Here is a 25,914-nt window from a genome sequence, read left to right on the forward strand (position 1 = left end):
TACAAAAGCTCCAGGATCACATGGCTTCTTTCACTGGAGAATTTTAACACAATTTAAATAACTAACACCAGTCCTACACAATCTGTTCCAGAAAAGAGAAGAGGAGGAAACACTCCACAACTCATTTTATGAAGACAGTATTACCTTGATATCAAAATCAGATAAAGACAGTACAAAAAAAAAAGTACAGGTGACTAACTCTCATGAAGTTAGATGCAAAAATCCTCAAATAAAATATGAACAAATAAAATTCAGCAGTATACAAAGAATGATACACCACAACCAACTGTGGTTTATTCTGAAAATGCAATGCTGTTTTTATTTGAAAATCAAACAGTATAATGTATCAAATCAAGAGAGTAAAAAAGATGAGTCACAAGATCTTATCAACTGATAAAAAACATATTTGACAAAATAAACCACTTATTCATGACAAAAATTCTTAGCAAACCAGAAATAGAGAATTTCCTCAGCTTAATAAAGAGCAATAATCTACAGACAATGTCATACTTACTGACATTGAAAGACTAAATGTTTTCTCCCTGATATCAGGAATAAGGTAGAATGTCCACTTTCAGCACTCTTATTCATAGAACTGGAAGTCATAGCCAGTGTAAGAAGGCAAGAAAAGAAAACAAAGGCATACAGATTGAAATGGAAGAAATAAAACCTTATTTATAGATGATGTGATTGTTTAATCACTTCCTAGTCACCTTATTCATGATGAAGGTATTCCCACCTTATTGTTAAAGGAATGGCCAAATACATGATACATGACATTAGACAGATGAGACAGACAACAGTTCATTAATCATATATACTCAAAGTCCAAGGGAAAAGCCGATACAACATCCCATGCATGCGTGCTTGCACGCTAAGTCGCTTCAGTTGTGTCTGACTCTTTGCTACACTATGGACTATAACCCACAAGGTTCCTCTGTCCATGGAATTCTCCAGGCAAGAAATATTGGAGTGGGTTGCCATGCCCTCCTCCAGGCGATCTTCCCTACTCAGGGATCTAACCCAGGTCTCTTACGGCTCCGGCACTGGCAGGTAGGTTCTTTATCACTAGTACCACCTGGGAAGATCACCACATGCCATACAGGACCCCATCTCTGTCTCACTCAGGACAAAGTAAACAAGCAGGGACAAGGGACAGGCTTTGTAGTATCAAGAGTGTGAGGTGACCTCTGGCTCTCTCAGGAGGATATGACTGGCTTGTTTGAGTAATTCTGCAGGCTGCAGGGAACAGAAACCCACTACTTCATTATAAGCAGGAACTTTGCCTCGACACTTAGATAAGGAAGGTTGTAAGCCCAGGAGACCATATCCATGAGAACAGAGTGAGGAGGGGAACAGTCAGACACACATTCAAGGCCCTCGTGGGTTCACCAGATATCAAGGCAGCACATAATACTGGGCCTTAATTTTAGGCCACATTGTCTACATAGAAAATCCCAAGGAACCTACCAAATAACTCGTAAAACTAGTATTGTGGCTCAGCTGGTAAAGAATTTGTCTGCAATGTGGGAGACCTGGGTTTGATCTCTGGGTTGGGAAGATCCCCTGGAGAAGGGAATGGCTACCCATGCCAGTATTCTGGCCTGGAGAATTCCATGGACTGTATAGTCCCATGGGGTCACGAAGTCATGACTGAGTGACTTCCACTTTCACTTTAGAATGGCTGCAGGATACACAGTGAAAGTGAAAGTTGCTCAGTTGTGTCTGACTCCTTGTGACTTCATGGACTATATAGTCCATGGAATTCTCTAGGCCAGAATACTGGAGTGGGTAGCCTTTCCCTTCTCCAGGGGCTCTTCCCAACCCAGAAATGGAACCCAGGTCCCCTGCATTGCAGCCAGATTCTTTACCAGCTGAGCCACAAGGGAAGCCCAAGAATACTGGAGAGGGTAGCCTACCCCTTTTCTAGCTGATCTTCCTGACCCAATAATCAAACCTCAGTCTCCTGCATTGCAGGCGGATTCTTTACAAAACTGAACTATCAGGGAAGCCCAAAGCAGCACCCAGAGTTCTACTGTATTTCTGTGTTTTAGCAAATGACATGTGGATAATAAAATGAAAAGCCCAACACCATTTACAATCACTCCAAAAAATGAAATATTCAGGTACACATACAAAAGACAAGACATGTAAAAGAATTTTACAAAACGCTTACGAAAGAATCCAATAGATCTAAACACTAAAGAAACAGACTATGTTCATGGATTGGAAGATTCAGCATAGTAAAGATGTTAATCCTCCCCAAACCAATCAATAGGTTTAACACAATTCCTATCAAAATTCCACCAAGATTTTCTGTATAATATAGTCAAGCTTATTCAACAGTTTATATGAAAATGCAAAAAAATAGCAAAAATAATTTTGATAAAGAAGAGTAAAGTGAGAGGAATGATTATATACAATTTTAATACTTACCATATAGATTAAAAAATTAAGATGGCATGGTACTGGAGGAGGGATATACACATAAATCAATAGAACAAAATAAAGAATCTGGTAATTTCCCTCATGGCCCAATGGTTAAAGGTTGCCTGCCAAGGCAGGGGAATTTTAGAGATACTAAGGGAACATTTCATGCAAATAAAGGACAGAAATGGTATGGACCTAACAGAAGCAGGAGAGATTAAGAAGAGGTGGCAAGAATACACAGAAGAACTATACAAAAAAGATCTTCATGACCCAAATAACCATGATGGTGTGATCACCCACCTAGAGCCAGACATCCTGGAGTGTGAAGTCAATCAAGAGGGCCTTAGGAAGCATCACTACAAACATAGCTAGTGGAGGTGATGGATTTCCAGTTGAGCTATTTCAAATCCTAAAAGATGATGCTGTGAAACTGCTGTACTCAACATGCCAGAAAATTTGGAAAATTCAGCAGTGGCCACAGGACTGGAAACAGTTTTCATTCCAATCCCAAAGAAAGGCAATGCCAAAGAATGCTCAAACTACTGCACAATTGCACTCATCTCACACGCTAGTAAAGTAATGCTCAAAATTCTCCAAGCCAGGCTTCAACAGATGTTCCAGATGTTCAAGCTGGATTTAGAAAAGGCAAAGGAACCAGAGATCAAATTGCCAACATCCGTTGGATCATCGAAAAAGCAAGAGAGTTCCAGAAAAACATCTATTTCTGCTTTATTGACTATGCCAAAGCTTTTGATTGTGTGGATCACAACAAACTGAGGAAAATTCTGAAAGAGATGGGAATACCAGACCACCTGACCTGCCTCCTGAGAAATTTATATGCAGGTCAAGAAGTAACAGTTAGAACTGGGCATGAAACAACAGACTGGTTCCAAATCAGGAAAGGAGTACATCAAGGCTGTATACTGTCACCCTGCTTATTTAACTTATATGCAGAGTACATCATGTGAAATGCCAGGCAGACTGGAGCACAAGCTGGAACCAAGATTGTGAGGAAAAATATCAATAACCTCATATATGCAGATGACACCACCCTTATGGCAGAAAGTGAAGAGGAATTAAAAACCTTCTTGATGAAAGTGAAAGAGGAGAGTGAAAAAGTTGGCTTAAAGCTCAACATTCAGAAAACTAAGATCATGGCATCTGGTCCCATCACTTCATGGGAAATAGATGGGGAAACAGTGGAAACAGTGTCAGACTTTATTTTGGGGGGCTCCAAAATCACTGCAGATGGTGATTGCAGCCATGAAATTAAAAGATGCTTACTCCTTGGAAAGAAAGTTATGCCCAATCTAAAGAGCATATTAAAAAGCAGAGACATTACTTTGCCAACAAAGGTCCGTCTAGTCAAGGCTATGGTTTTTCCAGTAGTTATGTATGGATGTGAAAGTTGGACAGTGAAGAAAGCTGAGTGCCGAAGAATTGATGCTTTTGAGCTGTGTTGTTGGAGAAGACTCTTGAGAGTCCCTTGGACTGCAAGGAGATCCAACCAGTCCATCCTAAAGGAGATCAGTCCTGGGTGTTCATTGGAGGGACTGATGTTGAAGCTGAAACTCCAATACTTTGGCCACCTCATGTGAAGAGTTGACTCATTGGAAAAGACCCTAATGCTGGGAAGGATTGGGGGCAGGAGAAGAAGGGGACAACAGAGGATGAGATGGCTGAATGGCATCACCGACTCGATGGACATGGGTTTGGGTAGACTCTGGGAGTTGGTGATGGACAGGGAGGCCTGGCATGCTGCGATTCATGGGGTCACAAAGAGTCAGATACAACTGAGCGACTGAACTGAACTGAACTGAAATGAAGTAAAACTCCTTTACATAAATTCACCTTGTGTGTGTGTGTATGCTAAGTCACTTCAGTAGTGTCCAGCTGTTTGTGACCCTACTGATCGTAGCCCACCAAGCTCCTCTGTCCTTGGGATTCTCCAGGCAAGAACACTGGAGTGGGTTGCTGTGCCCATCTCCAGGAGACATTTCTGACCTAGGGATCGAACCCATGTCTCTTTTGTCTCTTGCATCAGCAGGTGTGTTCTTTACCACTAGCACCACCTGGAAAGCAAAATTCACCTTACTATCAATGAATAAAGAAGAAAGAATCTGTGAATTATAAATACTGAACACACATTAGGGTGCCCTTTGCACTTTTCCTGTCAACTCTAGTCTTATACTAGCTTTTCATTAAGATGACTTTCTATCTTGACCTCAGGGATTGTCAATCAATGGATTCATTCATTGAATCTCAGAATTATGTGCTAATCTCACAATCTTAAATTACAAACAAAGCTCTGAGCTCAGTATTTCCACATAACAGTCTAAAAAAGCTTCCCAGGTGGCACTAGTGGTAGGGAACCTGCCTGCCAATACAGGAGACATGGGTTGTCCCCTGGGTCATAGAGATCCCCTGGAGGAGGGCACAGCAATGCACTCCAGTATTCTTGCCTAGAGAATTTCATGGACAGAGGAACCTAGCAGGCTGTGGACTATGGGGTTACAAATAGTTGTACACGATTGGATCAGCTTAGCACATGCACATGTCCTGTGTGCCATGGGTCTGTTTTTTAATATTTATTTATTTATGTGGCTGTGCTGGGTCTTAGTTGCAGCTTGCAGGATCTTGAGTTGTGACATGCAGGATCTAGTTCCATGACCAGGGAGCAAACCCAGGCCCCCTGCAGTGGGAGCACAGTTTTAGCCGCTGGACCACCAGGGAGGTTCCTCCATGTGTCTTTTGAAAGACAAGCTTCCTTTGGTAACTGCTGAAGTGGAAAAAAACTCAATATCTGTCTGTACTGGCAAGGAAGAACCTTGGGAGCCAAAGCTCCCTTGATACACCTTGTGTCCTGGGGTAGGCATCAAAGATCAACTGACAATACAGGAACAAATCAGCAGTGAGGCCAAAAAGGACAGAGACATGTGGCCTGTCACACTTGAGGGATTCACCAAAGTCCCACTGTAGAAAGATAAAGGGTTATATTAGCATATAATATGTATTGCTCTGTCTGTGTACATATATGAGTATGTGCCTATCTATTAGACACTTTAATCAATTAACTACAAAATAAAGTGAGGCTAGTTCGCTCCCTAGCATGGATTGGGCTGTTTCCCAACCCTTGTCCCCAAACTTTCAGTTGTCTTTCAGAGTGTCTGGTTGCTCCTAAATGTCCATCAACAGAGGAATGGGTAAAGAAGATGTGGTACCTGTATGTAATGGAATATTACTCAGCCATAAAAAGGAACGACATAGTGCCATCTGCAGGGATGTGGATGGACCTAGAGCGTGTCATACAGAGTGAGGTCAGAAAGAGAAAAACAAATATTGTATATTAATGCATATATGTGGAATCTAGAAAAACGGTACAAATGACCTTATTTGCAAAGCAGAAATAGAGTCACAAATATAGAGAACAAACTTATGGATATCAAGGGGGATGAACTGGGAGATTGGGACTGACATATATATACACTACTATGTATAAAACAGATAATTAATGAGAACCTGCAGTACAGCACAGGGACCCCCCACTCAGCGCTCTGTGGTGACCTAAGTGTGAAGGAAATCTAAAAAACAGTGGACATAGGTAAACGTCTCACTGATTCACTTTGCTGCACAGCAGACACTAACACAACATTGCCAAGAAACTATATTCCAATAAAAATTTTCATAAATAAAAACAAACTAGAAAACCAGCAGCAAAGAAAAAAAAGAGTGTCTGGGGAAATTCTCTGGAAGTCAAATGGTTAAGACTTGGAGCTTCCACTGTAGAGGAGTTTGATCCCTGGTTGGGAAACTAAGAGCCTGAATGCTGAAAAGTGCAGCCCCCCAAAATAAAAAATATATATTTTTAAAGTGTCTGGTTGCTAAGAATCTCCTAAGGATCCACAAGGAATCAGTCAGATGCAGAGTGGGCATCACCCAGCAAATGGCCTCCCTGCATCAGGGGCTGCACAGAGCCCGTCAGAGCACAGTCCCCGGCCACTCCACGCGTTCCTTCCCTGCTCTGTGCACCAAATGCTTTCCCAGCTCTGATGAGGGGAGCTGCTAACACATCCCAGAAAGTGTTTACAGAGTGAGCAGCCCCGGTGCCCCTCCTCCCAGGGCTGTGACCACAGATGCCTGCCACATGCCAGACCTCCCAGGGACCGGGTGGAGGGCCTGCAGGTCAGTCCAGAGCTCCTGGGCTCCCTCCAAGATGTCAGGCCACCAAGCCTGTCCTGAGGAGGGAGGCAAAGGACCGGCTGGGGTCCTGGGAGGGCCTGCCACCCTCAGAGAGCCACAGAGGTAGGGAGTAAGTATATTCCATATATACGCTGGTGTCCTACCAACCACCACTGCATGGAAAGGAAGCTCCACGTTCTCAGTATGAAGTGTTTGCACTGAAAGGAATTTCACTTTAACAGCTTCAGGGCATTGGACCCACTTCCCTCTGCCCATTCCAGCAATTCCTGCCTCTCTTCCGTTTCAGCATCAGTGAAGGGTGACTACAATAATTGCCAGCAAATGAACAACCCTTTCTCCAGAAGGGTGGTCCTGCCCCCATGCATTCAGTCTGGCTCCTCCCCACCGCTGGCTTCCACCTTCCACCCCAGCAAGGGGACGGTCATCCCCTAGGCTCCAGAGAACCAAATCAAGCAGGAAGAAAGTCTTCACAGTCCCTGCCTGCACCCCAGGGCTTTCTCCTTTCCAAACTCTCCTAGAGTCTTGCCCCCCAGATTTCACTGAGCACAAAGTCTTGCTTATAGTTTTATCCCCGTCCCTGACTGGCACCTTATCTGGGGGACTTTAATATGTACGGATCTCTCTTTCCATAACTTATAGCTATTGTTGTTCATTCCTTAAGTCCTGTCCAACTCTTTGTGACCCCATAGACTGCAGCACACCAGGCTCCTCTGTCCTCCACTATCTCCTGGAGTTTGCTCAAATTCATGTCCATTGAGTCCAGTGATGCTATCTAACCATCTCATCCTCTGCCACCCTCTTCTCCTCCTGCCCTCAATCTTTCCCAGCATCAGGGTCTTTTCTAATGAGTCAGCTCCTCGAAGCAGGTGGCCAAAGTATTGGAGCTTCACCTTCAGAAATAGTTCTTCCAATGACTACTCAGTGTTGATTTCCTTTAGGATTGACTGGTTTGACCTCCTTATAGACTAATTTCTTATTCATTTTATAACATAGCTTAACACGTACCTTTAAATGAGCACACCACCACTCAGAATTCCCTGCTCTCATAACCAAGGTGGCCATTTCTATCTAGATTTAAGGATGACAGTTCTTTATTTTATTGGAGCAGAATTGCTTTACGATGCTGAGTTAGTTTCTGCTGTACAATGAAGTGAATCAGCTGTATGTATACACACATCACCTCTGTCTTGGACCTCCTTCCCACCCCTCCACCCCACCCCTCTAGGTTATTAACACAGAGCACCCAGCTGAGTTCCCTGTGCTATATAGCAGCTTCCCACTAGCTATCTATTTTACATATGGTAGTGTATATATGTTAATAGTGACAGAGTTTAAAATGTCTGGACTGCTACTAAAATGACAACATTTTTTAGTAATATCAAATGCTGGTGGCCATACAGTGAGAGGGGCTTCTTTGGTAGCTCAGGTATTAAAGATTATCCACCTGCAATGCAGGAGACTTGGGTTTGATCCCTGGATGGGGAAGATCCCCTGGGGAAGGGAATGGCAATCCATTCCATTAGTCTTGCCTGGGAAATCCCATGGACAGAGGAGCCTGGTGGGCTACAGTCCATGGGGTTGCAAAGAGTCAGACGAACACACACACACACAGTGAGAAGGGCACTCTCCTAAGTCAAGAGTGGGAGTGTGAACAGGCACAACTTGGTAACTAAGAAAAATACTTGTGAATAAACATGTTGAAGATTTCATTATTTATCCTAAAAAACTACAAAGCAACCAAGAGGCAAGATCAGAAAATAGGGAAGCAGGGTTCAATCTTAGCCAACACCTGGACCCATTATTCCTCTTCAGGAAAGAATGAGCTCTGTGAACAAAAACAGCTAGACAAGGAGCTGGTGAGTTCCTGAAGACAAAGATCAGTAAAATCAAAGGGTGGAAAAATAAAGAGACAGACCATTCCCCTCTAGAACTAAATAGGAATTAGTGTGGGGAGTGAGGAGACAGAAAGAACCAATGAAGAAAGAAAAGGGATACACAAGAACAACACTACTTGATGCACAGAATAAAATTCACTGTCCAGTATTCACAGAAGTTTAGAAAAAAATGAATTGTTAAATATGCTTGCCACATTCATAAAATGGAGCACTTCGAAACTGAGCATTTAAAAACTTAAAACTTTATAGGCTGCATACTCTGGGCAGGGAAAGATCAGAAATTAAAGCAAAATAATTTACAAATTTGTTTGAAAAATGACAAAATACTTCCCTTTCCTCTGTCCTATAAAATTTCTAACTTTATATATATATATTTATGCATTTATTTGGCTGTGCTAGGTCTTAGTTTACATGCATGCAGGATTTTTAGTTGCAGCATGCAAAATTTTAGCTGTGGCATGAAGGACCTAATTCTCTGACCAGGGATTGAACCCAAGCCCTCTTCATTGGGAGCACAAAGTCTTAGCCCCTGGACCATCAGGGAAGTCCAAAAAATTACTAAAATTAATTAAAGAAGCAGGAGTAAACCTGAATAATCCAGTAATCACAGAAAAATGTTTAAAAAGTTGTCAAAGAACTTCTTCCCCCAAAAGGTCTTGGGTCCCATTTACTATCAAGGTAAAACTACCATTTATTTTGCTTTCAAACCTTCCAAGAATAGGTTATTCCTGTGCTATATAAACTAATCCAGAAAAGGAAAAAATGATGGAAAATGTTCCAATCCATTTTACAAAGTTAACAAAAATTTTTATATTAAAAACCTGGGAAATATAGCACCAACCAACATTACTTATGAATACAGATGTAGTACTTTTCAACAAAATATTTGCAAACCAAATCCAGCTGAATATTAAAAAGGCAGTATGTCATGGCCAAGTACAGTTAATGCCGGGAACACAAGGAGGATTCAGTATTAGAAAACCTATTAATATGATTCATCATGCTAGAAGGTCAGAGGAGGAGAAGTATATGATCATCTAGATAGCTCTGAAGAACCTTAATAACCAATCATGTTGGAAACTGTAGCTTTAAATGGAAACCACTGGCAATAGTTGGTTCAGTGAGGGGACATAGCACCCCAGGAAAGCAGGCTACACTAGGTGATGGCCAACCAGAATTTAAAAGCTGTGCTAGGAGCCTCATTTTTCAACCCCCTCCTTCCAGCCAAATATCAGAGGAGGAGATCAACATACACAAAAGTAACCCTAGAATGGAGACTGTGAACTAAGGCACTGTTTGTTTTTTTCAAACTGTAAACACAGCCCATTAACGGGCGATGAAATTCATTGGGTCTTAGCCAGCCATTTTTTCATAGAATCACTTGGAATGGAATGGATATAAAAGACAAATACCATAGTGAACCACTCATGGAAAGAATTAGCATTGTTTTCTGAAACTTTTGTTCCAGAAATATGAATACATAGATATATACATGAATTGAGTCACGATGTTAAATGCACTTTGACAGACATAGAGAACAAATGTATGGACACCAAGGAGGAAGTGGGATGGATTGGGAGATGGGGATTGACATAGATACACTGCTGTGTATAAAATAGATAACTGATGAGAACTACTGCACAGAAAAGGGAACTCTGCTCAGTGCTCTGTGGTCAAGTAAATGGGAGGAAATCCAAAACAGAGGGGATCTATGTACACATATAGCTGATTCACTTTCCTGTACAGAGGAAACCAACACAACACTGTAAAGCAACTATATTCCAATTTTTAAAAAATCTTTCAAAAATAAAAAGTTTTTAAAAATAGAATGCACTTCCTCCTGTGAGCTACAATTAAAAAGCTGAAGTAACACTGAACTAGAGGATTAAGAGGAATCAATTCTTAAATTTCTACTTGCTACAGACCAAAGTTTAGGGCTAGAGTTAAAATTATGAGTGAGACAGAGAAGGCTGAGCACTGAAGAACTGATGCTTTTGAAACGTGGTGCTGGAGAAGACTCTTGAGAGTCCCTTGGACAGCAAGGAGATCAAACTAGTCAACCCTAAAGGAAATCAGTCCTGAATATTCATTGGAAGGACTGAAACTGAAGCTCCAATACTTTGGCCACCTGATGCGAAGAGCTGACTCATTGGAAAAAGACCTTGATGCTGGGAAAGACTGAAGGCAGGAGAAGGGGGCGACAGAGCTCGAAATGATTAGATAGCATCACCGACTCAATGGACATGAATTTGAGCAAACTCCAGGAGACAGTGGAGGACAGAGGAGTCTGGCGTGCTGTGGTCCACAGGGGCTCAAACAGTCAGACATGACTTAGCAACTGAACAACAATGACCAGACAGGAAGGAAGGGGTCAGAGCCTCCCGCTCTAATAGGCACACCTACCTCATAACGAAAGCCACTAGCTTCATGTCATGAGGTGAGACCTGGCTACAGTTCCTCATTACTGAGACCCTTCCCAGTTCAAGCATATTAGTTTGTGACGGTGGTGTCAGTGTAGCTACTGAAGCTTGCTCTCTGGTACTATATTACCTCATGAGGTAATATTTGAGGTATATTACCTCATGAGGTAATAAATGAGGTATATTACCTGGCTTTATATGTATATATTACTATATTACCTGGCTTTGCCAGATTAGAATAGATTATTCAAAAATATTCACTCCCACCCCTCACTCCACACATTCAGACAATCTCTAAGGGAGGAGCATACTTGCCCACTCCAATAATTTTGTTGGGATTTTTTGGGGGGAGGCTTATAATTTAGGCAGCTTTATTTTTTATCTTTCTAAGTTAATTTTTACTGGAGTATAGTTGTTTTACAATGTTGTTCCTGCTGCATAGCAAAGTGAATCAGCTATACATGTACATATATCCCCTCCTTTTGGGATTTCTTTTCCATTTAGGTCACCACAGAGCATTAAGTAGAGTTTCCAGTGGTATACAGTAGGTTCTCATTAGTTTTCTACTTTATACAGAGTAGTGTATATATGTCAATCCCAACCTCCCCATTCATCCCGCCCCCAGCTCCCCTTCTGGTGTCCACTCATTCTCTATGCTCTCTATGTCTGCGTGTTCCACGTCTGTGTGTTCTCTATGTCTGTGTCTCTATTTATGCTTTGCAAATAAGTTCATCTGTACCATTTTTCTAGATTTCACATACAAGCAGTATTATACAATATTTGTTTTTCTCTTTCTGACCTACTTCACTCTGTATGAAACTCTCTAGGTCCAGCCACATCTCTCAAAATGGCACTACGTCATCCTTCTTGTGGCTGAGTAATATTCCATTGTATTCCATTGTGTGTGTATATATACCAATCTTCTTTATCTAGCCCACTCCAATAATTTTGGATTTGGCCATATAACCTGCTCTGCCCTTCCCTTTGACAGTCTTCTACATGAGTTGCTTTGGCCAGTGGGATTTTACAGAAATGACATAAGCAGAATGCATAAGGAAAACCCTTGTACTCTTGGACTTGCTTTCATGTGTCTCTTTCATCACCAAGAGAAGAACATGCTCTTCTTAGCCTGCTAGTCTGATGAGAAAGATGACAGACATGTGGGGCAGAGCCTCGTTATAAAGAGAATCCCTTTTGGAACAGAATCCTCACAAGACTGATGCATACAAAGTTTTAAAAATAGAAAAAAAATAAGAAAAATGCAATCAATGAACATGTATCGCTAGATAAATTACTCCAAATAAATTATAAAGAATCTGATCTTGCTTTTAAAAAGTTCAAGAAGTAATACAAGAGTTAAAAAAAAAAAGACATTTTTTCTATCACAACATTGTAAAGCAATTATACTCCAATTTTAAAAAATAAATACAAGTAAACATTTTAAGATGACAGAAGAAGTGAGTTTAGCGAAAAAATGGCAAAAATAAAAACATTACAGATTTGAAGAGCACACTAAAATAAAAAAACCTTTCCGGAAACACATGTACATGCTTATGAAGGTTAAAAATTATCTACATCATGTCCAGGTGAAAATATGGATTCCAGGATAAGGAAGAAATCATGTATGTATCACGGCAGAAAAGTGAGACACAAACAAGGGTTAAAAATCAGATTGGCCCCAAGTTCTCTTCGGTAATACTCTAATCAGGGCCAAAAACTGCAGCATCAAGATTGATAAAGACCTGAAGAAAAAGAGTGAGAAAAGTTTTATTTGATTATGTTGTTGAATTTTTTCTGTTCTTATTGAGAAATATTAACTATACGTTTGTTAGGTCTCCTTTGTTATCATTTATTTTTAATCATGTGTGTTTTCTAGTTCATCTCCGAGAGTACTCATTCTGTACCCAAAGCACGTCCCCAGTTGCTTACTGCCTTGCTTTCACTTGTTTCTGTCCTAGGAGCGACTATTTGCTAAAGAACAGCCGGAGAAGGACATGAGGTGTGAGGGAATGAACCAGGCTAGTCAACAGCTTCCATATCGCGTTGTTGCCTGACTCCTTCTCTTATTAAAGATGCTCTTTCCTTTTCTCTAGAGTCACATCTTCCTTTTATTTTCAAAATTCAACAGTTGTGAGATTCTCAAAAAACCCCCGGGGACTTCCTTGGTGGTCCAGTGGTTAAGAATTGGCCTTGTAATGCAGGGGACACAGGTTTGATCCCTGGTCGGGGAACTAAGACCCCACATGACTTAAGGTAATGCCAGCAAGGAAGAATCTATGTGCCATAGCTAAGTCTCAACGCAGCCAAATAAATAAATAAATATTTTTAAAAGAGACTTCTAGAGTAGGTAACTTGAAAATTTTAAATGTCAGTTCATCAAAAAAACATAAATAAAATGAAAATACTAATGATACAACAGAGAAATCATTTGCAATATATTAAGGACAAAAGACTAATATTCTTTATCTATAAAAGGCACACACAGGTTAATGAGAAATTCTCAGTTGAAAAATGGGCAAAAATATGAAAATAAAATCTTTTATTCTATTTCTAATTCCTCAAAGAGACCATACACAAAAGCAGTAATACAAATGACCCTAAAGTATTTTTAAGAATCTTTCACTACTAAGATTTCCTTAAATCTTACACTGCCAACTACTGTGAAGTAAGATGACATTTTTGTAGATGCTTTCTGAAAGGCAATTTTTTAAAAAAATATTTATTTATTCATCTGGCTGTGCTGAGTCTTAGTTGTGACACAAGCTATCCTCAGTCTTCATTGTGACATGTGGTATATTTAGTTGTGGCATTTGGGACCTATTTCCCTGACCAGGGATCAAACATGGGCCCCCGCATTGGGAGCTTATGTCTTAGCCACTGAACCACCAGGGAAGTCCCATGAAAAGCAATTTGATAGCATAAATCAAAGGTCTTACAACTGCACATAGTTTTTGACCCCAAGATGTTGCTTCAACAAATACATTTTCCTAGAAATGTATTCAAAGAAAATAATCACAATTATGAGCAAAGATGGATCTGCAAACATATTTTCACAGTAGCATTATTTGCAAGTTCAAAAAAACTAATGAACTTAAATGTTCAGCAGTAAAGAATTAGTTAATAAAATATAGCACACCAAATGATGCAATATTATGAAGACATTAAATATTATTATAATGTGAGAATAAATATAAAAATATCTAATACATAGAAATATGCTTCATATTGTTATATCTTTACAAAGTTATCCAAATACAGTGTAACCACTTTTTAAAAGACACACATATATGCTACTACTAAGAATATTGGAAATATATACAACAAAATCCTAACAACTGTTAGAATGAAAGGTGATTTTGTTCATCTTTGTCCTTTCCTGTATTTTCCACATTTTTTATAATGAGTATGTTTTGTGCTTTTAAATCAGGAGAAAAAAATGAAATTTCAAAAGAGAGAGTGAAGGGAATTCAGATTCCTTTAATACTAACAATGAGTTTTTATTAATAAAATACTTATTCTTCCTTTTTAAAAAAATTTTTTTCAACATAACATGCTATTATATTTATAAATGAAGGCTTAGGGAACAAATGCATTTCTGAGTATTTGACCACAATAATTTATAGCATACATTGGCTGGAGCTGTTCAGTGCTGACAAAGTCCAGAAAGTAATTGCATAAAATACTTGGAGGGGAAATTGCTTTATGCTTCCATGCTATTTATGGAAATTAGCATCTTTGTAAAAATAAACTGAGAGCAATCACAATCATAGACCTTGAAATGTGGTTTCCATAAGATGTTAGCTTTGCTGCTTTAAGACCCATTAGCAATGTGGAGGGGAAACATTGCCTGTTTTTTTTTTTTTTTCTCCTGTTATGAAACTGTTGCATATAATTGGTTTTTTCCTCTTGGATCCTTAATCCCTCCCTTTCTCCTGACTGCTTCCCTTTGGAATGCATATATACTGAAGTGTTCACTTTGCTCCTTAAAACCTTTCTAATGATCCTGGTTCCCTTCTCAAAGAGTATTACCTATTTTCTTTATTCAGTGCCTCATCTTTTGCAATTCACAGCTTGCCCCAAAACGACTCCTTCAAACATAACTGACAATTTCCCAAGATTGGGGTGAATTTTCACCCTGATGTGTTCCTAAAGCAAGCTCAAAACCTAAAGGAATCTTCCATACTTCCTTTGTTCTCTCTCAATCCCACATGATCACTAGTCAAGTTCTATCCTTTCAGGCTCTAAAATGGTGCCCAGAATCACACCCTCTGGTCAATGACTAACTCCCCCACTCCTCTCCCCACTTAACCCCCATCTCTCATCCCACGTACTCTTATGAACAGTTAAAGTTCTCATCATCACCAACCTGCACTGGTACCAACAATGTCCCAAGTATCTCTGACTCGAATGTGCTCCTAGTGGTCCAATGGAGTCATTCTAAAATTTTTTAAATATTTATTTATTTAGTTCTTTGTCTGTTCCAGGTCTTAGTTGCAGCACACAGGATCTGGGATATTTAGTTGCAGTATGCGAACTCTTCGTTGTGGTATTCGAGATCTACTTCCCCAACCAGGGATTGAATCCAGACCCCTGCACTGGGAGTGTGGAGTCTTAGCCACTGGACCAGCAGGGAAGTCCCTCCAACGGACTCTTAATAGCATCTCTCCCATCACCTCCTGATCAATGCCCAATGCTTCCGTACTGAGCCAAGCCCTCTTTATCATTTATTTATTTAGCATGCTTGGCAAGGTCCTCTCCAGTGTAGCCACAGACTAACTTTGTTTATCTTTACTTCATACTCCATGCTGTGAAATATCTTACTCTTCAAATTTAGTGTCAGTGGAAACCAAGAGGACAAAACTGAATGAAGGACCATTTCTGAGATGGAAAAAGGGAAGTTGAGGGGTATGGGGCAGGGGCAATTGAGAAGAAGGGCTCCAGAGAGACCAGGGAGTCTGGGTCAAACGAGCAGAACATGGAGAATCCGGGCACTGAGACAGAGCTAGGTGGGTGGGGAGGACTTCTGTTTAGGGAGTACTGGGGCCTCCAAGGGATATCCTGGTGGAAGCATGCAGCAGTTCATGGGTATATTAATCTGCAGCTCATGGAAGAGGCAGGCAGAAACCTCTCAGAGATACTGGGCCTCTCCCATTTTAGTGAGGTCACCAAGAAGAAAGGAAGAAAGAGAGAGAGAAGGGAGGGAGGGAGGAAGAAAGAAAGGGAGAGAGAGAAAAAAGGAAAATGAGAGAGAAAGGGAGGGAAGGATGGAGGAAAGGAGAAAGGAAGGAAGAGAGAGAAAACAAGAGAGAAAGGAAGAAAGAGAAAGAAAGAATGGAAAGAAGGAAGGAAGGGAGAAAGAGAGAAAAAGAGTGAGGGAGGGTGGGGGAAGAAGTTATCAAAATTGTGTTTTATTTCCAATGTTTACATTTAACAGTTGATATAAAAATACACACTTTTTTATCTTTTCAATGTAGATAAAATCCTATTTGAAGAGAATATTAAAAGCCTATCTTTGAAAGCCTGAATCACTATGAGACTTGGTTCCTCAGATGATAACCCCAGGCAGGAGCCTCTGGAGAGAAAAACCAGCAGAGTGATTGAGGCTGCCAGGGGAGAGCATGAGGGTGAACAGCAGAACTCTGGAACTAAGCTTTTAGAAAGAGTCAGAGACAAGACTATGGCTCAGATGGTAAAGAATTCGACTGCCAGTGCAGGAGACGCTGGTTCAGTCCTCGGGTCAGGAAGACTGCCTGGAGGAGGGAATAGCAACCCACTCCAGTATTCTTGCCTGGGAAATCCCATGGACAAAGGAGCCTGGTGGGCTACAGTCCATACGGTCACAAAGAGTCGGAAACCCATGCATTCAAATAAATGATCAAAAATGTTCACTTGCTATGGCTGTTGTTTAGTCGTCAAGTCGTTTCTGATTCTTTGCCACCCCATGGACTGTAGCTTGCAAGTCTCCACTGTTCATGGGATTCTCCAGGTAAGAATACTGAAGTGGGTTGCCACTGCCTTCTCCAGGGGATCTTCCCAACCTAGGGATAAAACCCAGGTCTCTTACATTGCAGGCAGATTCTTTACCACTGAGCCACCAAAGATTGTGGTGTAGCCCACCAGGCTCCTCTGTCTATGGGATTCTCCAGGCAAGAATACTGGAGTGGGTTGCCATGCCCTCCTCCAGGGGATCTTCCTGACCCAGGGATCGAACCTGTGTCTCTTGCATTGGCAGGCAGATTCTTTACCACTGCATCACCTAGGAAGCCCCAGCCCTAGGATTAGAACCAATTAAAATCAGTTCTATCGATTAGAATTGGTATCTATCAAAATATTTACAGGGACTTTTCTCAATGCCAAAACACTGGAATTTAGGGGGCAAAGCAGATGACAAAGAGGATCTAAGTATCCACATTCTAAAAGGAACTACCAGGCTTTCCCTGGGGGTCCAGTGGTTGAGATTTGCCTTCCACTGCAGGGGGCACAGGGTCAACCCTTCATCAGGAAGCTAAGGGCCCACATGCCTTGTGGCCAAAAAACCAAAACATAAAACAGAAGCAATATTATAACAAATTCAATAAAGACTTTTTAAAAAATGGTCCACATAAAAAAAAATATATTAAAAAATGTATAAGAAAAAATAAAGAGAACTACCAACATAAGGTGGATCTCTCCCTTGGAGTTCCTTAAGAAAGGACACCAGCCAGCACCTCACTCCTTCCCCTCTAAGAAGGAGAACTGAGATGCACTGAAGAAAAAAAAAAAGAATCACTCATCGAGATCAGGGATCCCTGCAAGGAGGGACTGTCGATCCACTCTCCAGGTGGGCAGCAGCTTAGACTGGATCCACTGCTCTGTCCTGGCAGAGACAGACTGGAGAACTGAAGGGAGCTGGCCAGACAGGGAGGAGGCAGCGCTGGAGCCTCTACCCTCACCATCTGCACAACAAGCGTATGAACACCGTAGCCCTCCAGGATCCTCTGTCATGGAATTCTCCAGGCAAGAATACTGGAATGGGTTCCCACTTCATTCTTCAGAGGATCTTCCCAAGCTAGGGATCGAACCTGAGTCTCCTGTGTCTCCTGCATTGGCGGGCAGACACTTTACCACTGAACCACCAGGGAAGCCCATGGATCAAGTGGTCAACACCAAAGGATCTGGATTCAAACCATTCTGCCAGCATCCACTCAACTGGGCTGCCTGGAAGAGGATCCCGGCAGTATGAGACACACCGGAGCTGGGCCTCCTGCTTCAGAACAGGCAGGCACTGCAGAACCCTCTGAAGAACTCACACGTGCCGCCCAGCAGGGCAGAGAGTCAGTGAGAGCCAGACAGATGATGACAAGGGCCAGACAGCGGCATCCAGTTAACAGCTGTTTGCCCTTCTCCCCATCCCCTCTCCTCGCTTCCAAGTTCAGGAAAGCTGGGCCCAGAGTAACTAAAAGGAAGAAAGATATCCAAACCAGTCCTCACCACTGGTTGAGGTGAGAGGAGAATGGACCCCAGTACAACCCCACTTCAGTTACCTGGAGCCCAGTGTTAAGGCTAGACTAGACAGAAGGGAGATGAGATTTAAATCAAGTGGGGAACTGAAATTTTAAATTGGACTGGACTTTTAATAAATGCAGGGTTTCTTCAGTGATCCAGTGGTTGAGAATCCACCTGCCAATGCAGGGGACACAGGTTCAATCCCCAGTCCAGGAAGATCCCACACGCCGTAGAGCAACTAAATCCATGTGCCACAACTACAGAGCCTGTTCTCTAGAGCCTGGGAGCAGCAACAACTGAAGCCCATGGACCCTAAAGCCTGCGCTCCACAAGAGAAGCCACTGCAGTGAGAAGCCCGCACACCACAACTGGAGGGTAGCCCCCACTCGCCACAACTAGAGAAAGCCCGTGTACAGCAATGGAGACACATCACAGCCAAAACTCTAAAAATAAATAAATAAATAAAAATTTTTAAAAAATAAATGCAAGTGAATTTGCCCAAGAGTGCATGGAGGCATGGAAACAGATTGGATTTGGCCAAGCATTGCTGGAGACCATGACTGGCTCTGTGTTTATATCTGCCTGAGCTGAGACTTCTCAATGAAGAAGGCTGGAAGAGGGTTGGAACAGCAGCAGCTGTCTTCTCAGGGAAGATCTGGGTCCCTGAGGAGAAGGCCCAGAGCAACAGGAAGCATCCAGGGCCAGGGCATGACAGGAAGAGCGGAGGCCTCTCCAGCTGCCTGACTGAAGGGAACAGAGAGCTCCTCCAGAAATGGTCAAGAGCGAGTTAGGAAAACACGAGGCTGCCGACCTCATGGCTTGCTCTGCAATCTATCACGATTATTGTGGTCAGTGATTATAAAGGCTTCAGTTTTAGCTGATTCAATAAAGATAATCTAGTTTTTATTAAGTGAATTGGCACATCCCTTCCTCCTTGTATCTCAGCCTCACAGGGCTATTAACTCTCCATCAGCCAACTGCAGCAAAGCCCACGTGCAGCAAAGAAGACCTAATGCAGCCAAAAAACACCCAGAATGATTCATTCAGTTCAGTTCAGTTGCTCAGTCGTGTCTGACTCTTTGCTACCCCATAAGCTGCAGCACGCCAGGCTTCCCTGTCCTTCACTATCTCCTGGAATTTGCTCAGATTCATGTCTATTGAGTCAGTGATGCCATCCAACCATCTCATCCTCTGTCATACCCTTCTCTTCCTGCCCTCAGTCTTTCCCAGCATTGGGGTCTTTTCCAGTGAGTCAGCTGTTCACATCAAGTGGCCAAAGTACTGGAGCTTCAGTTTCAGCATGGTGGTGGCAGCACTTATACGGAAAAGTGAATGTGAAGTCGCTCAGTCGTGTCTGCGGACTCTCTGAGAACCCATGGACTGTAGCCTACCAGGATCCTCCGTCCATGGGATTTTCCCGGCAAGAGTACTGGAGTGGGTTGCCATTTCCTTCGCCAGGGAATCTTCCCAACCCAGGGATCGAACCCAGGTCTCCTGCATTGTAGGCAGATGCTTTTACCATCTGAGAGAGACTAAAGACGACCCCAAGGGGACTTCCCTGGCTGTCCAGTGATTAATTAAGACTCTATGCTTCCAATGCAGGCGGCATGGGTTCAATCCCTGGTCAAGGAACTAAGATCCTACATACCATGTGGTGTGGCAAAAAAAAAATTTTTTTATTATTTTTAAAAGAAGACTCCAAGGGCCCCCCAAACAACCAAATCCTCAGAGGAGGGGCAGCTTTGAAACAAATCCAGGCTGGCACTAAAGAGATAACCAAGCGTCCAACCCTCCGGTAGGAGCAGAAACTGATTGAGCCTTCACTATAACATTCACCCAGGCCCTGTGATGGGACCACCCACAGCTGCAAGATCCTTCCCTGAGAAGATCAAGTCCCACCTCCCAGCCTCTGCAGTATTCTCTCGATGCCTCTTGGGTGCCCCCTACAGTTCCCCAGCAGAAATTACAGGCACTTGGCTTGTTTGAAGGCCATCAAATCAGTCAATCCTAAAGGAAATCAACCCTGAATATCCACTGGAAGGACTAATGCTGAAGCTGAAGATCCAATACTTTGGTCACCTGAGGCGAAGAGCCGACTCATTGGAAAAGACCCTGATGCTGGGAAAGATTGAGGGCAGAAGGAGAAGGGGACGACAGAGGATGAGATGGTTGGATGGCATCACCGACTCAATGGACACAAGTTTGAGCAAACTCTGGGAGATAGTGAAGGGCAGGGAAGCCTAGCATGCTGCACTCCATGGGGTCACAGAATCAGACATGACTCAGCAACTGAATGACAACAACATTTGCTTTAAAAGGTTAATATATCAAGGGCTTTTACTACATGTTGTCGTTTAGTCATTCAGTCAGTCGTGTCTCACTCTTTGTGACTCCATGGACTGTAGCCTGTCAGACTCCTCTGTCCATGGGATTCTCCAGGCAAGAATACTGGAGTGGTTGCCATCTCCTTCTCCAGGGTATCTTCCTGACCCAGGGATCAGACCCACATCTCCTATACTGGCAGGCAGATTCTTTACCTTTGAGCCACCTGGGAAGTCATGCCAGACAGCTTTTTTTTTTTTTTCCCGTTCACAATGGATTAACTCCTCCAGAAAAGTCTGTGAGGTAGGCACCCCCTCTCTACAAACGTGGACACTGAGATGCAGAGATGTTTGTATAACAGGCCTTGAAGTGGTGCAGCTGGGATTCCAACAGCTGATGCTGCAAATGATAAAGACAACTAGCCTGAAATCTCCATTTACAACCTCCTGTGCACACACTGCCCCATACATGGAAACAACACTGCCAAGCCACACAGATACGGAAAAATTCAAAAGAGGTCAGTGAGTGATTCAAGCTGGGAAGACACTGCCCTTGGCCAAAGGTCAACAGACTGCCTCAAAGCTCATTTTAATTTTATAGAGTGGAAGAAAACAAAATGAAACCCCGTGCTGTGACGCCTCAGCCCCATTTGACCAGGAACAAATCTCTGTTTCAGGTCTGAAGAGATGGAAAAGAAAGTCTCCACCCACCATGCCCCAACGCTATACCTCACTGACTACAGAAATCCTAAGATTACCCTGAAAAGATTTACATCTGTTCTAATAAAAGCTATCTATTAAAATGTGGATGGGGAAGCATCAATAAAGTGAATAATGGGGGAGAAGCTGTGCCTCACTAACCAGTTCTGTATGAGTCACAGAAATCATGGGACACTGGAGCTGAAAGGGGCCTTAGAAACACTAAGTCCGAGAGTGAAATGTGAAGCAGAGAGGTCTGATTAATCTCTCTCAGGGTGTATCTCTTTATTTATGTGCACAAGCCCATCTAAGAGATGTTAGAGCCTTATTAAGCATCAGGCCCTTTGCCAGACCCTGAGAGTGCAGAGGCCACTAAGCCATGTGATGACAAGTTACATGATTAGGGAGGGGCTGCCTTGTTCTAATTCACACAAGATACCGAATGGACCAGCATGTTCTAACTCACACAGGGTGCGGTATGGGTTTGCAGCAGCTCTCAGGACAAAATACTTAGATGTGCTCTGCGCTTTATTATTTTTTAAAGGTTTTATTGATGCAGACCATTTTTAAAGTCATCATTGAATTTGTTACAAAACTGCTTCTGTTTTATGTTTTGGTCTTTCAGTCTCACAGGGCATGTGGGATCCTAGCTCCCCTACCAGAGATCAGACCCACACCCCCTGCACTGGAAGGCGAAGTCCTAACCACTGGACAGCCAGGAGATCTTGCTCTGCATCTTATCTGGTGGCTCAGTCAGTAAAGAATCCACATGCAATCCACATGCAATTGCAGCAGACTGCCTGCAATGCAGGAGACCCAGGTTCGATGCCTGGGCTCGACGATCCCCTGGAGAAAGGAATGACAACCCACTCCAGTATTCTTGCCTGAGAAATCCCATGAACAGAGGAGCCTGACGGGCTACAGTCCATGAGGTGCAAAGAGTCGGACACGAGTTAGCGCCTAAATCATCAACAAACTGCTTGGCTGAATCCAGTCTACAAATACATTTGTCTGGCTTTCAACCCTTTAAAAACTGGGAGATCACATAGGAGGTCTGGATCACTAGCTATCTAGAGCAACAATATGATCCAGCAATTCTGAGTTTGCACTCTCATTTGGCAATGATGGCTGGAATTGAGTAGAGGCTGCCCTTAAGAGATGGAGAAGGTACCATCAACTTTGCCACAGTCTCAGCTATTCCCAATTGCCTCTCAGGCAAGGCAAACTTCCTTCCTTTGTTGGCATCTGCCCAGGAAGTATATGATGATACAGTGCTAGAGCTGTCCCCCCTAGACTGGTGAGAAAGACAAGAGACTAAAGAAAGGCTGCATAGGGCAGGCATATTGGTGGCCTCCACTCCATCTTCCGGGCCCGCAGGAGCTGGGCTGGTTGCTGGCACAACCAGTAGTACAGTGGGCGGCTTTGCACTTGGCCTGTTGCTGGCATCCTCATCTGGATGTGGGGGCTCTGAGCCATGGGCCACTGCTGCCTCGCCCACCAGGTCCGCCAGCCTCCTCACTGGACGTTGGGCTTCTCCAACAAGCACCTCGTGCCCTTCCCCTCCAGCAATCCGAAAGCCCAGACAGCCTCTACAGGACCCACCTGCTCGCCATGCAGCCCAGCCCCACCAGCCAAGTGATCACCACTGGCCCCAAGTTGCTTGAGGCGGCAGCAGCTGAGAATTGCGCCAAGAAGAAGCTGAGACTGGCCTTCCTAAGGGATTCCATTCCGGTTTTCAATCTGTTGATTCTGGGTGTAGATCCCAACAGCAGCCCCCTGCTCACCCTCCCCAGACCCCAATCTCCTGCATGATCAGGAGTCACCCCCATCGGCGATTCCCCCAGCCACCTCGGCAGCGCAGGACCCTCACACTTCCCTGCTGAACACAGCTTAAACTGTCATCTTCGTGGCCAGTGGAGCAGGCAAGGCAGCCATTCTAAAGCGCATTTGGGAGGATGAGGAGGAAAACCGGTCTCCACCACCCTGGTCCAGCTTTGCACAGGGAGACTTTGCTGATTTCCGGAAGAGGGAGCATCCCCACTCCTGACCTTGCCTCTCAAGAAGTATTCCACTTTGTAACCGGCACCAAGAGAGGCTACAGCCCCAGTAGCTGGGCTGGAACCCGCTGCCAGCCCACTGCAGACTTCATTTTAGAAAAGCATTGTTGTGCCGGTGGAAGCTGAAAGGGTGTGGCCACCAGTGCTGCCAGGGGGCTCAGGCTATGTGCCGTGACTCTAGGTGACTCAGTTATTAGAAAGAGTATTTGTGTGTATAAAGAAAGAAAGAGGGAGGGAAAGGGGAAAAAGGGAAGACAGGGAGAAAGAAAGGGCAAAAAGAACTACAAAACAGTATAATATGTGTTGATGGACATACACACAGAATACTTATTTAGTGGCTGAGCTAAGGCCAGAACCTGGGCTCTGCCCATTCACCATGCCCTGGCCTCCAGCAGACATGTGCCTCTCCAGGGCACATGCAGACAGCCATTCCAGACTGAAACAGACAGGATCCATCACAGCCCCAAGTCACCCCTTGTATATAGTATCCACTGTGATATTAGGACTCAGAGAGGACCCAAGGGATTGGATTATTCTTGTAGCTAAGGCAATGAGAAATACCATTTGCTGGAGGTAAGAAACAAAATTAGATTCTCTTTGGTATGCGATTAACATCAGTCATACCACATCTTACATGATTTAGAATAATACTCCTAAGTAAACTGAGGGATGCCTACCATTCCTCTTCCCCATCTTATTACCTGCAGGAGGGCAGAGTGCATGAAGATCAGCCACATTAGCAGCCACCAGGGGCTCTTCCGGGAGGCCATGGGGTCGGGTCTCCTGGGGGCGTCTCACTCGTAGCCTAAAGAGAAGGAAAGATTTGGTTTCCATTCAGCTCCAGACCCAGCAGTGGCAGCACTCATGACTTACCAGATCAACAGAGGGAGGAACCCTGAGCCCCACATACTGTCTTGGAAAGCTTTGTGTTGGCCCTGGATGGAGCTACCTACTGTAGAGTACAGGCTGTCTGGGGCTCTCTTTAGGAGGAGTCCATGTCAAAGTCAGGAGCGCAGCTAGACCTGCCTGCACGGTGCAGCCCATACCTCCAGCCCTCCAAAAGCCAAGCCATCTCTGCACCAACCACTTCCCAGCCCATTTGTCAGCAGTAGGGTGTGGCTGTTGGCATCCGACTCAGGGAAGCCAGCGTGGAGCCAAGGGTTAGGGCACCTGCCAGCTTCTGCTACTTCAGGCACAAATGAGTCTAAGCCCTACTAAGCCAACCCAGAGAGGGGAAGGAACCTGCCTAAGATCACACCGCAAGACAGTGACCATTCTAGGACTGGAATGCAGGTCTTCTGCTAGTTCGAGGCTTTCCCCACCAGAAGACACCGTTCATCCTCCTCGGAGCCCCCGCCCTGCAGCCAGAGAGCTGAGTGAGGAGGGGTTCAGAGGGTACAGCCTTGGAGAAGCCAACGAGAACAATCTCCTAAAAGCAGGTGAGGGCAAACAAGCGCGAAGCTGGAGGGCAGCGCGGGCCTTCCTCGGCGTCCTCCTGACGGTTTGCAGGGAAATCAGGATGGGTCGAGCCTGGAAAAGCCGAGGTCACCCTCGCCTCTCGCTTCGCCTCGCGGGCGCCTTGGCGAGCTGGTGTCCGGGGGCGGGTCGGTGGCTTCTCTCCATCTGGAGAAAGCATTAAGGGCCTGGCCTAATGCGATCCGCAAATGTGCTGCTGTTTCCGACCTGAGGCGGCGACTCTGGGCCGAAGGGAGGCGGCCAGTGCGGGGCCCTGGGACGGTGCGCCCCCCTCGCTCGCTCGCACCAGCAGTCCCCAGCGTGCACTCCTCCTCCGAGTACCCGCCGCCTGGCGGTCCCCGCGCCCCCGCTGCGTCCCGGTCCCGCACGCCCGCTGGCTGCGGCGGGCGGGTCGCGCAGCCCTTGGCGCTCTAGGCGCTCGCAACCCGCTTGCCAAGCGGCCGGACCTTCCGACGCCCGAGCCCACTAGCTGCTGTCAGCTCGTTTTCTACCTAGAAAGCCCCCAACCCGAAGATTCCCCAAGTCGGTGGAGTTCCCTCACGCTTAAGCGTCCCCGAATGTCTCTCCCCAAACCACTGGGACCCACGGAGCCTGCCCGGCCAGAGGTCTCCGAGCCTCGCCGAGCGCCCGGGTCCTGACGTTCCCGGGAACCGAGTCGTGCCCGGCCGCTCGGAGCCCCTCAACCCCACTGCGCTGTCTTGCTCCCCCCCACACCCGCGATGGAAGAGCCTTCCCGCCCCCGGGCGCCAAGCTCCGAGCACCCACCTGGCGCCGCAGAAGCGTCCGGGACGTGCAGCCGGGCGGCGCGGGCTCGGCGCGCGCTGGGGAGAGGCGGACGGGAGCGGCCCGGTCCACACCTCGTGCGGGATCCGGGACCCGGACCTTCCCCGACGCCGGCCTCCAGCCCGCGGCGCCGCAGTCGCCGCCGACG

The 25,914-nt window shown here is 44.6% G+C and overlaps 1 protein-coding gene and 1 pseudogene across 1 annotated transcript in view; one reads left to right on the forward strand and one right to left on the reverse strand.

Annotated features, from left to right (window-relative positions):
- ADAMTSL3 (ADAMTS like 3) overlaps window positions 1–24,314 on the reverse strand; it is a 371,458-nt gene extending 347,144 nt beyond the window's left edge. Inside the window, exon 1 of the mRNA XM_061158827.1 lies at window positions 24,209–24,314. Within this exon, the coding sequence (XP_061014810.1) occupies window positions 24,209–24,277 (69 nt within the window). The 5' untranslated portion in view covers window positions 24,278–24,314. The remainder of the gene's footprint in view (window positions 1–24,208) is intronic.
- LOC133068435 (6-phosphogluconolactonase-like) lies at window positions 19,203–23,529 on the forward strand (annotated as a pseudogene).
- Window positions 24,315–25,914: the final 1,600 nt, after the last annotated feature.

The sequence above is a fragment of the Dama dama genome, chromosome 13 (genome assembly GCF_033118175.1).
Source record: "Dama dama isolate Ldn47 chromosome 13, ASM3311817v1, whole genome shotgun sequence".
In the NCBI taxonomy this organism is placed as follows: Eukaryota; Metazoa; Chordata; class Mammalia; order Artiodactyla; family Cervidae; genus Dama; species Dama dama.